Source organism: Tachysurus fulvidraco, chromosome 10, assembly GCF_022655615.1.
Source record: "Tachysurus fulvidraco isolate hzauxx_2018 chromosome 10, HZAU_PFXX_2.0, whole genome shotgun sequence".
NCBI classification, from domain to species: domain Eukaryota; kingdom Metazoa; phylum Chordata; class Actinopteri; order Siluriformes; family Bagridae; genus Tachysurus; species Tachysurus fulvidraco.
Window position 1 is genome coordinate 6,934,523 of NC_062527.1, and position 14,788 is coordinate 6,949,310.

Genomic DNA, 14,788 nt, shown 5'->3' on the forward strand with positions numbered 1-14,788 from the left:
TCTTACACAAAGTCAGGAAGCTGGCTACTGTTTGCTGCTGAAAACATAAACTCTCTTAATATACTTACAAAGTTCACAACATGGAACCTGACCTTGTGCTGTCACATTGTCAGTATCTATATTGCATCATGTTTAACAAGCTAATGTAATTCAAAGATGTATTAATTATTCAGAAATGTCTTGTGTTGATGCTTTACAAATCACACCATCATCCTGATTTCTGGTATGTAATGATGTCATCGTTTAATTTACAGGACTGTAGTTTATCACAGCCAAGTCAGTGTGCATCAGATGTGTAAGTTATTGTATATGTAAGTAAAATGTATCTGTTACTTATAGAGGAGTCACTGATAAATATCTATTTTTAATTTTCTTGTTCAGATCTTTGTAAATCTTACAAAAGCAAGAGTTGTTTATGATCAGTGGAACAGGGAACAGTGTAATAGCAGGAAATGGAATGTTTCTGAGGGAGGGTCTGGGTTTCCTCCCCCATCTTAGCTGCACAGAATAGACTCGAATGCCTCACCCTTTTGGGATTTCTAAGAGCCTTTCATTTAGACCTTATCCTCCTCTAAGGAGCAGAGTGACCATGAGAGGAAAAAAAACACCGCAGCTATATAATTCCTTGGTTAGTTTGTTCAAGTGACATTGAGTACTAGGCTATAGTTTTTTATATTGGCTAAATTGCATGTTAATATCCAGAAATAATACTTTTAAATTATGAAAAAATATTTACAATCCATTAAACTATATATATATATATATATATATATATATATATATATATATATATATATATATATATATATATATATATATTACTATAAAACAAATGTTTATTGTGAAATTATAGTCTTCTTCTTCTTCTTCTTCTTCTTATTATTATTATTATTATTATTATTATTATTATTAATATATATACTGTTATACTTTTTTGTTGTTTAAATCACAAATCATTTTGTTGTTTTTATTAATTACTGAAATAAATATCCTTATTGCTATTAATCCCACTTAATTTTTATCACTTAATTTTGGCTATTTCCCGTTAAAAAAAATGCTTCACAAATCATTGTGAATTCTTGACAGACTTTAAGGTCATTTGAGAGTTTGCATGTTGTAAAATCAGCAATCACACACAATCACAACACAATAAATCCTTTAAGAGATTCCTTTTAGTCAGCAGTGGGTCATGAAGAAAGGCTTGAAGTCTTGAAGTCTGTATTTGACTGACTCTCTCTCTCTCTCTCTCTCTCTCTCTCTCTCTCTCTCTCTCTCTCACACACACACACACACACACACACACACACACACACACACACACACACACACACACACACACACACACACACACACACATTTGGAAACATTCAGTAGTTTTTTTCCACGCAAATAAAAAAGCAAATTGACAATCTGAAAAAATGAACCACATAAATCAAATTGATAGCTTTATCAAATTGAAAAGCCTTGACATAAACACTTTAATCGAGCCAATTAAGTTAAATCCTAATGAAATTTCGATCAGATTTAGAAGTGTAATGTAGATCTGAAACAATCCAATAAATAGGATAAAATAACATAATAATGTAAACACAAGAATCTGACTAATTACATACCTTCTACACATGTGCAGCGCAGTGGTACTTAAGTTTATTTACTTCTTCTATTTGCAAAGTTTTTTTTTGACTATATGTAAGTTACGTGTAAATAAATCTTTGAATCCGATTGCAATGGTTAAGCTACAATATAAACAGTAATTCTGCAATCATATGAATGAAAATGTGAGCATCTAAAATAAAATGTACAGAACAGGTTGTGTTCCAGGAACTGGGTGTCATAAATATGTTAATAATATAATATAATATAATATAATATAATATAATATAATATAATATAATATATAATATAATATATAATATATGGTTCTGTGTAGGATTGAAAATGAACAGAACATAAAACCTTATGTTTTACAAGGAGTAGAAAGGAATATGTTGAGAAAGAAATAAAACGTTGTGAATCTTCCTAGTAAAGAAGGAAGCAATTAAATAAACGCTAGCAATGAAATGAAAGCGACTCTGTTTTCTAAGTGGAGAAAACGGGATGGGGAGGAAAAGTAAAGCAGAAAGTTTTTGGTCGTAGTGCACAGGTCCGCCCTCTGTCTGTGTGTGTGTGTGTGTGTGTGTGTGTGTGTGTGTGTGTGTGTGTGTGTGTGTGTGTGTGTGTGTGTGTGTGTGTGTGTGTGTGTGTGTGTGTGTGTGTGTGTGTGTGTGTGTGTGTGTGTAGGGGGCTGATGCAGGCAGTGGGCCGGGCCTGGGGCCAGCTGAAGTCCATCTGTAGCACTGCTTCACTCTTCCTCCACCTTTAATATGATTGATCAGCGAATGGAAAAGCAGAGGAACAGGACAGGAGCGCGGAGAGATCTTCACCTTTTACATTGAACCTGTCTTCCATTTCTCTCCTGATTGAATTTAAACTCAAGCGAGCTTGATGTGAGCAAGGCAGGGGGAAAGCAAGCAAGCAAGCAAGCAAAAAAAAAAAAAAAAATCACTTCTTTTTCCCTTTTCTCACCCTCACAGTGCACTTCTCCACTACATCACCTTTAAATTTTTTGTTGTTGTTGCTTTTTCTTTTTTTTCTTTTTTTTCATTTTCTGGTACCTCCTTGGATACTTTGGCTTACAGCACGGCTTCACCTGGGCACCTTTTCCTGAAGTCTCACCAAACAACACCAAGAGTTTCTTCTGCCAACTTTAACGCACGTCAGGGCAAAAACCCAGAAAAGAACAGAAAAGAAAAATCCATCGGCAGGGAAAAAGCAAAAAAAAGTTTTTTTTGTCTTCTATCGCGTAAAGAAGCGTTAAAGTTACACAATGAGTCTCAAATCAGATTCTGAGCCGAACAACAATGTATCATTAGAGGAGGAGGTAAGGGACAAACTACTCTTTAAAGTTTGTGTGTTTCTGCTGGACGGAGCTGATAAAGATGTCCGAACTTTGGGGAAACTTTTACTTCCTCTTTTTTTCTTTTGTAATTTTAATGTAGCCCACTTTTTAGTAATATATAGAAACTTTTTTTTTGACTCTTCTGTTTTCTGATTTGTTAATAATGTCGACATCCAGCGTGCAGGGATGTGGCTCTTGAACGCGGCACAGGTGTGAGAGAGGCTTCATGGTGGCAATATTGTTGTTCAGATTAGTTTTGTTTTTGTTTTTACTTATTTGCTGGAAGAATGCGAGTTGGAAAGGAAATGGTTGGCTGTGTAGTTAGTTGATGATTGATCTGTAGTCTGATGGTGTAAAGCTGAACATCTCGAGTTAGCTCTGTTTAGTGACCGCTATTAAACTCTGTTTAAAATTCATGACACAATGAGAGGGGGAAATACTTTTATTTGATCATAAATTAGATTATGTTCTCACTCTTAGGAGCACATTCTCTTAGAAGTACTACAAGTATTAATCTTTTAAATGAAAAGTTTTTAAATTGTGGTCCTTAACTTCAATTTATAAACCTTAAATCAGATTTAAGGCTATTTAAAAACTAAGAGATCCTTGAGGGAACCATAATGACAAGGAAATAGTATAGTTTAGTACCCGGTTTAAGCATTTACATGGTTTCACTTTAATTAAAATGCATTTTATAATGCTGTATTATTGTATCTCTATATTAAAAAAAATAATAATAATTTCCGGATGGCTTTGATTAAGCATCTTCCTTAACTGACCTAGCTCATTGAGTAATAACTAATTTAACGTTACTCTGAACAGCAAATATTATGTTTAAAAGATAAAGCATGTGTCAGCGGTGTTAAGCTTAATGTCTGTTAGCTTATAGTAAACTGTGCTTAGGGTTAAAATGCTCATTGACAGTCAATCTGCAAATAGTGCAAATAACATGGCTGAAGATACTGAAACCTTCAGTCCAGTCTTCCTGTCAACTTTGGCCCCTGCACTGGAGGGATTTCCTGCTGCATGTCTGCTCAGTTTAGTTTTCCCATTATTTTGTAGGAGACCAAACGCCACCAGTGTCTCTCCAGGACCGCAGTCTGTTTTTTTAAACCTATGGATAAAAGCACCTTGTAGATACGCAAGATGATTGTTGCACTGCATTTTATAATGGTCATAAAATCAGTTTGTCTTGGATTAACAGTTGATCTGTTGTACTTTTTTCTTGTTCCTGTATGGTTCTGTGGTTTTGGTTTGTCATCATGGTTCTAGGTAGAAATGATCCTTCGTATCTGTGGAGTTCTTTTTGTCGAGTTTGTGTTTTATGATGAAGATATTGTGGTGCTACAGCTCTGCTAAAATCAGGCTAGATGCTGCATGCTCTCCTCCAAGTATCACAAGTGTGTGTTCTGGCTGTAACAGGTGTGTGACTTGTTTTCGAGTCTAAAGAAGACGTGGAATTATGAACATGCAGCAATATGTTTTGTCGTGATTCATTCATTTATCCAGCAGTTTTGGCAGTCGTTTAGCTTTTTTTTCGTTCATTGTCACAAAACGTATTGCTCATCTTTTACAGTGGATTCCATTTGAAAAGGGTCAGAAATACTAGAGATGGCTTTAACCTTTTGTGTCCAGTGTTTGTTGGCTCACTCGTGCTAACTCACTGTGAGAATATTTCTGCCTTGGTCCAGGCTTTAGTGTTCTCTCAAATGAAGGAAATGATGACTTTGTTCCAGTCCGTCCTGTATGTGGCGGAAATGATGCATTTCCAAATGTGAGGCTTGAGCTGAATTGTCTCAGGTTTGAAATGTGTGGGGTTTATTTTTTTTAGCAAACTAATTTTCACCAATATCTTTGTAAAGCTAAAGGTAATACATGGATGGACTCCAGCAGTCAACACTGTGTTTTTGTGTTTTATTTCCTCCCCTCTCAAGGCAAGATTAAGAAAGAAACCTATAAAATATTCGTTCTCAAGTATGTGTACAGCATTTTATTTTTTTATTATCTGGCACAAGTGCGGGCCACCGTTCTTGTTTTTATGTATACTTTTCACAAATGTGTATAAATCAACATTTTTTTTTCTTTTGTGCTCAGTAAATTTCCCACTGAGCCTCTTTTACAGCCTTTCCAATCACTATTTCACTATTTGCTTCATCTGATTCATTTTGTAGTGAAATTAGACTTTTCTGCCTTCCACTGCATTGAAGCAGGATTTCTTTTTCGTTCCCCGTAGAGAGATTCTTGCATCCACAAAACACTTTTTCACGCTCGGTTCGCTCACTCACACTTGGTAGCCGTTCACACACTTAATGTCTTCACTTAACTAACACAGTTTCTCATGATTTCTGTGTACAGTCAATCTTAAATACTGAACAAAAGCTGAAAATGGAGCGAGTTTCTGAGAAAATAGGAAGGGAAAAGTTGCAAGCGGGCAGGACTGAAGGTAGTTTGAAACTTGATTAATAAACAGTATCTTTTATATTTTTTCAGGTACTGGTACTCTTCCACGAAATCAAATTCACAGTGAAAGCACACTTCAAGACTCTTATTAGCCCACTTGCATACTCAAACATAAAGGATTGATTTGCGTGTGTGTGTTCTGTGAATACTGAGGCATTTTCATTTTCTAGGTACGAACACTTTTTGTCAGTGGTCTGCCTGTAGACATCAAGCCACGGGAGTTGTATCTGCTGTTCAGGCCGTTCAAGGTATTCAAAAAACTGAGTGCTCTGAAGTAACATGCTTCTCCTTCTCTGGAATATTTCATGATGTATATTTGAGGGTGTGTCTGTGTGTATCAGCTATATTTCTGTATAGTCTGTCAGTTAACAGACTATATTCTGTAAAGAGTCATGCTTACCCAAAAATATAATTGTTTCTGCTTTTCTTTTTAATTTTTTCAGGGATATGAAGGATCACTTATAAAACTAACTTCGAAGCAGGTATTATTTGTGAGTTACTGTGTAAATATTAAATGGAACGATGCTACATGTTTAATTCATCAATCTAAACCTCCCTCTTTCTCTCTCAGCCCGTTGGCTTTGTTACCTTTGACAGCAGGTCTGGAGCCGAAGCAGCGAAAAACGCATTAAATGTAAGTAACTGTTCAGTCGTCTGTAAGTAAACGTGTGTGGCAGTGAATACTGAATTATTGATTCAGCTCCCCAGCTTGTGCACCATATCTCGCATCTTAAAGTTTGACTCAATGACTCAATGCCTCAATGCCTTTTCGTGCCTAAATAAGTTTGCTTCGCTCTCGGCCCCTAAAAGTGGAAAGTTCCATGACGTCACTGGGTTGTTGGCTTAGATTTTAAAAGCCCTCAGTGCTGTCAAAATACAGCAGATGTCTTCTGTATCTGTTAAGCTTGAAAAGGGCACATCGCCTCGGAGTCTCTGATGTTTCAAAACTTAATCACTGCTGTGGCCCTTAACAAACTGATCAATCTGCTATTTTCACATGGTTCTGCAGCCAGAATAAAAATGACTGTTGCTCTTAACATTCTGCTTCTCTAGCAATTATTAGCAAAGATGGTTATGGTTTGAACCACACTGCTTTCACTCTTCATTAGAGTGACCCCGAGATCACACTCACTTTGCACTGACCCTCAAGCCCTTTTGGTCTGCTACACTGTCCTGTATTTTTTATTTTATTTTTTATTTTTTTTAAATAAAATAAGGGGATTCGCTTTGACCCGGAGAACCCCCAGACACTGCGTCTGGAGTTTGCTAAGGCTAACACCAAGATGGCAAAGAGTAAGCTGATGGGCACACCGAATCCCTCAAGCCTGCACCCAGCTCTCGGGGCTCACTTTATTGCACGTGATCCATGTGAGTATGTCAGTCTGGCTTTTAATGCACACTTGTGCACATTTTTCTTCAACATTCTGCCAGAGCTCTCCATCATGCTAAGCGTACAATGCTTATGGGTCAGATTGTCTTTTTGCACTGATGTAGGATCTCCATAATTTGTTTTGATGTAGAATAATAGCCATGAAACTAAATTGGTGATCCAGTGTCAAGCTGATATCAACAAAATACGGAATCCTTTTGCAAATTGGGTTCGAAAGATTATTTTTGTAGCTGTTGTTGATATTTAGATATGAACAGAAGCAACTGATTTTTTCCTTTTGTTAGGATTGATTTAATATTTGGGATTTGATTTTGATATTTAGGTTTGTGCTTTGTGTTTATTATATCGGTAGACATTATTTTAGGTACAGTTTGTGTAAGAGTTTTTGTGTAAAAGACAAAAAATTAAGCTTAATAGTTTTTAAAGAATACAATATCAGTACTGATCCTCAGTAGCAGGAAAAAGTGATGGTCATCTCCAGTGTGAGTTGTTGTGTGTAAAACAGTTCACAGGTTCATTTGATATGTATAAAGGGGAATTTATCGGTGGTGCTCACTTCAGATTGTGTGAGACTGGCTGTTCCTAATGTTTGCTGTTTTACTTAGATGATCTAACTGGTGCTGCACTGATCCCAGCATCCCCAGAGGCATGGACACCGTATCCCCTCTACGCCACTGAACTAACCCCTGGCCTGCCACACACCGCCTTCACCTACCCTGCAGCCGCTGCAGCTGCCGCTGCCCTGCACGCCCAGGTGAGGGAGCAAACGGTGTGTTCCTGTTCTTTTCCTTACAACCACATGCTGTATTGATGAGCCTGTACACCTGCTGCCCCTTTAGCTTGAACTGCAGGATGCAGGTCTTATTTCTTACTAAAACCTCATGCATCGTTGACCGAGGGACAAAGGAACGAATGAGCAGATCTTCTCTCATAGAGCGAATTCTTAGAGTCTTCTGGAAGCTTTCTCCATTCGACTGAGGCTTGATCAATCTCTACCTCGTTCCAAACAGGCTGATGCTTATTACACTTCTGCTGTGAAGATCAGTGTCACTTTTCCAACGTCATCCTAATGTCACTGTTTTCAGAGTGGTCTGTTAGCAGTCCTCTGAGAGTGAGTAACGTTCCTTCTTTCCCAATATATCTCTCAAGGAAAAAAAAATTCTCCATTTGCCAGTGTTGCTAAGGGTTTCACAACAAAGAAAATCTGTTTTTAATTGTGTCTCACTTGGATTATGCGTTGGTTTTTGAGTGAATCTGTGGCTCGGTGGGGGCCAGTTAAACATTAGCCAAAAGGCATGTTTGGATTTTTTACAAGCTACTAAAACAGTGCAGAAAGAAGCTGTGATGACTTTTGTTCTACATACAAATACAGCCTTGTCTATATACTACATTGCTGTTAACATTAGTGCAGCCACAGAATTGTTTTTAAAACATTTGAGCTTCAATTATATATTTTTTAATTTAAATTTTTTCCTCATTTTAAAGATCATGTCACTTATGTATTTTATTATTTAATTATCAAATTAATAAAATGGTATCTGAGCCAGAAAACTGATTTTACAATCCTGCTTAAGACTCTGTTTTAATATTTAATGCTGTTCACTGCCATGTGTAATTGAATGTGACTGGTGTAGCAGATTGGTTCAGTCTGGACGGATCAGGTTTATTGATTAAACAGGCAAATTATGCCTTCTGTTGCAATGACAACAAGGCAATGTACAGTAGAAGTAATGTCCCAAAGTGCTTTTGTCAAATCTCACTTAAACCTGGCTGCTCCATCATTCTTATTTAGAAATTATGTTCTATAAACCTGCAGTGTTTTTCTTTATTTTAAGCGCAAATTATTGCTTTTAATGGAGGTTTGATCATTTAACCTGCGTTTGGACACAGCGAGTGGTCTGGTGTGTGAGTGCTGATGTACTGTGAAAGGCCTTGACCTCTGGGGCAGGGGCTAGGGGAGTTGGAGACTAAAGAAGATTGGTAATTAGTCCTTTAATCTAAAATTGCTAAAATCACATGGACAGGTAAATGCTAAACATATCACAAAGCTCTGACTGGGGGGGATAAAAATGGACAGCTATATTGATCCAAAGTCTAAACCTTCACTGCAAGGTTAAATAGTTTTCAAGGTCAAAAGTGTTCACTAAACGAAGTCTAGTTTGGAATGACTTCCTGATGCATTTTTAATGCTTTTGTGTGAAGGTCCATCATGCATCGGTTACTACTGACCCGTCATTTCCACTTTGTATAAGGAAGGACACGATCTTTGCTAAACTCAGATAAGAACAAGTTACTCTGATCCTATTGTCTGCTTAGTGACACTGGTTAGGTTTCAGTGTGTTTCTCAGGATGGAAAAGACAGTAGTTAAGATTTAAAGTGGAATAAAAAAGTTCACTAAATTTGTCCTAAAACAGAACGGATATTGTTCAAAATTCATGTATAAGTCTGCAATTAATCAATAGAATTTTATGCCTCATGACTTTTTGGTGCCCAGACATGATTGATTGTCACAAGCTGTGAAGTGGCTTGTCACATATTCTTGAAGACAAGAGTGCACCAAAAAAAAATTGGTTGTTCGGTACTTTTGTGATTCACCTAAAGTCATAATGGACTGGAAATGTCTCTTGCATGTTATTGCCTGCAGTGCAGTACTCTACTGTAATCGCTCTGTGTGGATCATCAGGGCTTGAAGCAGGACCCAAAACAGGAAAGAGAGCTTTTTCCAGCTCAGCAAAACAAGATGTTATTGCACATGTTACAGCAGATCATTGTTCATACTGTTAAACATGAATTGCATGGTTTAACAAGTACGACAAACAAGTCAGAAACAACAAACATTATGCATTGAGACAACCAGTCAGTGTTACCACTTCTGACAGCCTCACATTGCCTGTGCATGCTTGAGATGAGTTTTTAGATATTCTGTTGAGGGATGGCTTCCTATTCCTCCAGCAACACTGTTTGCAGCTTCACACGGGTTCCTGAAGGAAATGACCGTTTGAGATGTTCTCACTGAATCTGCAGCTTCACGCCGAGTCATGCCTCCTTGCAGCATTCCAGTGGCCCTGTTGAGGTCAGAATCCTGCAATCTTACTAAGCGTGGCATTTTCAATGCTTTCTGACATCAAATGAAGCTTTCAGAGCCTTAAATGATGACCAGTTCCCAATGACTGACACCAATTGGTACCTAATAAATCATGCCTAGAGACCATCAAAACCATGAATGATGACATTTCATTAATGACAGCATTGACTAATAATAAACTTGCATGAATTGTGAAAACACACTTTGGGTTTAGGGTAACTTTGATGAAAGGTTTTGATCTATTTCAAATGTTGAATAGTGTGTGTGTGTGTGTGTATATACAGTAGCAAGCTTGTGGAGTTTCCTGCCTTTTGGTGAGGATCACTCGCACTAAAGCTACGTTCACATAAATCTCCATTTACCAGTAAACGCTCCTACTGCTGGTTGCAATAGTAACAGCATTTTTCCATGGGTGGAACAACTAGCATTCAAAATCTGTTTTCTTACAGATAAATTGAAACATTTTGGAGGAAGATTTGGTGTTTGTGTAAAAGAAAATAAAAAGCATATCACATGATTTCTACTGTTCACTTAAATTCACCAATGAGTCGCTCAGTATCTGCATAAACTTCAACTTAGTGACCACTATCTCTCCTTGAAAATGAATGACCTGACCGTCCAGCGACACAACTATCACTGAGAGTCGCTGTGCATCTGAAATGTAACATAAGTAGCAAACCAGAAGAAAGCTGTTGTGTATAGTGAATGATTTGCTAACAATAGTGTTGACCTAAGATTTAGTTTAAAAATTAGTTTGATTTTAATGTCTACAAATCAAACGCAATATCGTGTCCTGAATTTATAATAAAAAAAAATAGGTCACGATACCCATGATGGCTCAAAGTCTATTGTGACCTAATTTATCACAATATTGATATCCTCTTATGTTCTTTCTTTATCCCACACCAGTGTCCACTGTATCCCACAGCAAAATATAGATATGTTTAGAACTGACCAGCTCAGGAACTGAATGATGGTGCAGTGAGCTCACTAAACTTAGGATTAGACTAATGCTGGGGTCCACTGGCCTCTAAAGGGATGTCATTTTCAATCTCCATGCATTTGAAATGCAGTGTACCAAAAGAAAAAAACATGATGCCTCCAAGTTACTCTTTTGTTATCCTGTATTGTTAACTGTGACTAGTGACGTAGTTATAGAATTAAGGAAAATGTCTGGATGTTGATTAAACTAAAGGAAGTACCCGTGTATAAATATGAATTATTGATTTAAAGGTATGGAATGGTGCTTTGTGATGCATCACAGTGAAACTATTCTCATTTTATATTAGCTTTTAACCTAGAACTAATGGTAAATATAAACACGTAAATATAAATGTGTGTGAGAGGGACACACATAATGACCATCCACTCTGTATCTTTTCCAAAAAAACCCATATCACCACTTAGATTTATTAAAATGTGTGAACTTTCTGGGCTCTGAGCTGCTGTTCTTTCTCACAGATGCGCTGGTACCCCTCACCCTCTGACACTACGCAACCAGGATGGAAATCCCGTCAATTCTGTTAATTGTAGAAGAGTAAGTATCTCTAAATCTGCTGAGCTTTGGATTTTATTTTGTGACCGTGTGAACATGGACTTGTTTGCGTTTCTTTTGGTTCACACACTCTCTCTCTCTCTCTCTCTCTGTGCTGTTTAGTACATGCAGGTTCGTCCCTCCATCCCTCAGTCCCTCTCATTAAGGTGTGCTGGGATCAACATTTAAAACTGTCAGGTATATTATCAACAGCAGCAACAAAATAAAGTGTATAAATGGATCGAATAAAAATGGAAAAAAACTCTTCTCTGAAGGACCCTGAGCTTAAATTAAAACAATGTTGTCTACAGCTGAGGCCTCATGGGCTAATGGTACAGTCTCTACTATTCAAAGCCACACCTGTGACGAGCCAATCATGTGCAAGTTGAAATTCTCTTGCTGCTCTCTGTTGGTTGTGTGTGTTTGGGGGGGGGATAATCATTATGCATGTTGAAGTATATTATATGGCATGAAATGTAGAATGCAAAGTTGTCAGGTTTGTTTAGTTTTGTTTTTTCCCCCTCCTTGTGTTTCCTCCATTTGGTCGTGCTCTTTAGCGTTCTTGCTTCTGTGAAGATCTTGTTTGACACACATGATGTTACTCTCAAGGTAGAGGTCTACATCTTGTTACTATCAAGTCTCCTTTTGTTTTTGTTTTTTTTTAAACAAATTCCACATGCACTGGGTTAAATATTTTTTTTTCCTATTCTTTATGATTGTGACTGTAAAATTGTCCATTACTGTATGGACTAATCCTTCTAAGAAGCTTCTCCTCGAGACCTCAAATCCATCGCCCCTGCTCTGGTATCTGTGCTTGTTAGAGTATATTTGAACAACAACAAAAAAAAAAGTACAAGTATTTTTGTACATTTGTGTAATGAATACAGTATTTATGCATTTTTTTGTGAAATTAAATAAGTATATCTGTATAAGATGTTAAGTCTTGACATGATCTTTTTGTCTCTATCTTGTTTTGAAGTAGATTTGTGCAATTTTTTTTTGTGTGTGTGTGTAATACTGACCTACTCAGACTGTGGCAGAACTGAATTTAATGAATGAAATGGCCTGCTAACATGATGTTTAAAAAGAATAATTAAAAAAAAAAGTGGAACTTTTTTTGTTTGTTTTTTTCTTCCAGAATGTGAGACTGGATAATAAACAGCTTGATCTGAATCATCTTTCTGGATTTCTTTATAATGTAGAAAATGACGCTGTATTCCTCTTAAGGTCAAAGACTGATCTCAAAGCCAGAAATACATACGTGAGAATTTATTCTTGTTCATTTTCCATTTTAGGTCACACTGTGCTCACTTATATAACTCGAGACTTTTTACCTTTTTACTTTTTTTTAATCTCCCTTGACTTCCTTTTGGGGAATTGTTCTTAGACCTCCTCATTTTACACTTTTACCTTCATTTAAGCTTCCCAAAAGCTGAATACAATTTATCTTCTCCTAAACTTAAGCTGTCATTTTTCTGCATACAGATTCTATGAAGATTGAGTCAGGAAGACACTATACAGTCAAATACACTAGACATGAAAGAGCTATTTTTACTCTCTATTTGTAGGAATTCTCTATGATTGATCACAGGACAATGAGCGCTGAGAGGAAGTAGCTGGGCTGAGCTGGCTGGAGCGCTTGCTCAGAAATGTCAGACAGAGGAATTGTATGTGGATGCACTATATCACTAATGATAGACATCTATGATGTTGAGAGAACTGGAAAATTACAGGATGCTTGAGTCATGAAGGTGTATGCATACATGCATAATGTTTAGAGTGCAGATATGTTGTTCACTTTGATTTTTGAGAGAGAGAGCGAGAGAGAGAGACTGAGACTACTGAAGAAGTGTTATGGCCCACTTTACTGTTTGGAATCAGTCTGTATAAAGGAGTCATTTTATAATGTTTACAAGTGTTTCTAGCCTTAAAACTGAATTCATTCAAAATAAATCTACAGACCTACAGTACATTTAGGGTATACGTTTGAAAACTGTTAGCAGGAATTAGCACTATTTAAAAAAAAAAAAAAACATGTGCAAGTTTAAATATTTCAGGAAGAAGTAGGTCTTCATGCAGGTGGAAAAACAAGTCGCTCCACTGCATTTTGGATAATTTAAAGAGGATGAATTGCGGCTGCAGTCAAGTTTTCAAACGAGACTGAACGGACACCTGAGCAGCCTGTGTGGATGAAAACAACCAAATCCTTCTGCTATATTTCAGAAGCAGCATTCACATAGCAATATGTGAGGAAAAGGACAGTTGATTAGACATTTTAACAAGTCTAACTAGAAACCTGAAATAGGTTCTGCCCTCAGTTAGGGTAAAGCTGCTCTAGATCTTCATATTTGCCCTAAAATTAATTAGCTTGTAGTTTAAGGAGGCAAGGCTTATCTGGGTCTTCAATACCATAGCATGTCACTTTTCACTTGGATGTTACACTTGCTCTATAGAGACTGTGTGTGTGAGAGAGAGTTTGATGCGAAGTATCATTCTTCTGAACAAGCAATTTATTTGACCAACTCACAAATGGTAAATAAACTAACTTGACTCTCTTGAGTCTTGAGCTCAGCCATACATCCAGCTTGTGAACAACACAAAATGGTGAAGGAAATGTAACACATTTGTCAATAATCATAATTCTAAAATCTAATTACATTACTATGGCATTTGTGATTTACATAGGCTAGTAATTTTTTATATGGATTACTGCATACTGCTTAAAGCTTAATAGGGACTGGTCACTAGCTAGCTCACGTATTGTAGCGACCAGTTTAGCCATCCAGTTGGACAGAAGAGCTCCTATTACAGAGCCAAGTGGTGTGTGTATGAGTGTGTGTGGGAAGCAGCTTGTTGATTGAGGATGCAGGAGACTCTCTCTGCTCACTGTCAGTCCGGATTAATTTAAACTCACAACTGCTCTCATTAACACCCCCAACACACATACACAGTATTGTGTGTAGTTCCTTTGTGTCAGGCCACGGTAACATCAGACGTAACCAATTGTTATAAAAATTGCCAAATGATAACAAACATTTTTGAGAGGAATATAAAAATATGGCTAAATCTTCCTGATGGGTCATGGTGCTGTGGGTAAGAGAATTTTCAATTTATTTTGAAATCTAACCAAAATACATGGGAAGAAAACTGAACAAAGAGAAAAATTTGAAAAAATTCCATAATTTCATAAAATTTATTTGGTGATATTTTTGATGTGCTCAAGGATGAAGTTGAACAGTTTTATCCACTTTTTTTTATTTTTGCATCAAAAATTGAATTGAATTAAAAAGACCATCTGATATAAGCTAAAGGATCAGTATTTCCCTATTTCTCTGTATCTCTGTATTCTCATATTAAACAATTCTCATAAGTATTATAAA

General features: G+C 36.8%; 1 protein-coding gene across 4 annotated transcripts; it reads left to right on the plus strand.

Moving 5' to 3' along the window:
• The first annotated feature begins 2,310 nt into the window (after positions 1–2,310).
• Positions 2,311–12,581, plus strand: rbpms2a (RNA binding protein, mRNA processing factor 2a). Of its 4 annotated transcripts, none has more exons than XM_027173092.2 (8): positions 2,314–2,920; positions 5,569–5,646; positions 5,842–5,880; positions 5,970–6,032; positions 6,616–6,766; positions 7,394–7,557; positions 11,336–11,411; positions 11,532–12,581. In XM_027173092.2, exons 1-7 carry the CDS (start codon positions 2,867–2,869, stop codon positions 11,399–11,401), a joined length of 615 nt encoding a protein of 204 aa, XP_027028893.1. In that variant the 5' UTR covers positions 2,314–2,866; the 3' UTR covers positions 11,402–11,411; positions 11,532–12,581. The 4 variants fall into 4 exon arrangements, with proteins under 4 accessions (XP_027028895.1, XP_027028893.1, XP_027028894.1 ...); XM_027173093.2 differs by having other exon boundaries at positions 2,318–2,920; positions 7,394–7,542; XM_047819516.1 differs by lacking the exon at positions 2,314–2,920 and adding an exon at positions 2,947–3,148.
• Positions 12,582–14,788: the final 2,207 nt, after the last annotated feature.

Excerpts from the sequence above, each read along its gene's own strand:
- rbpms2a (XM_027173092.2), top strand. The coding sequence starts at position 2,867 with ATGAGTCTCAAATCAGATTCTGAGCCGAACAACAATGTATCATTAGAG. Across the intron at positions 5,881-5,969 it reads TAAAACTAACTTCGAAGCAG|CCCGTTGGCTTTGTTACCTT; the intron begins GTATTATTTGTG and ends TTTCTCTCTCAG. Across the intron at positions 6,033-6,615 it reads CAGCGAAAAACGCATTAAAT|GGGATTCGCTTTGACCCGGA; the intron begins GTAAGTAACTGT and ends AAATAAAATAAG.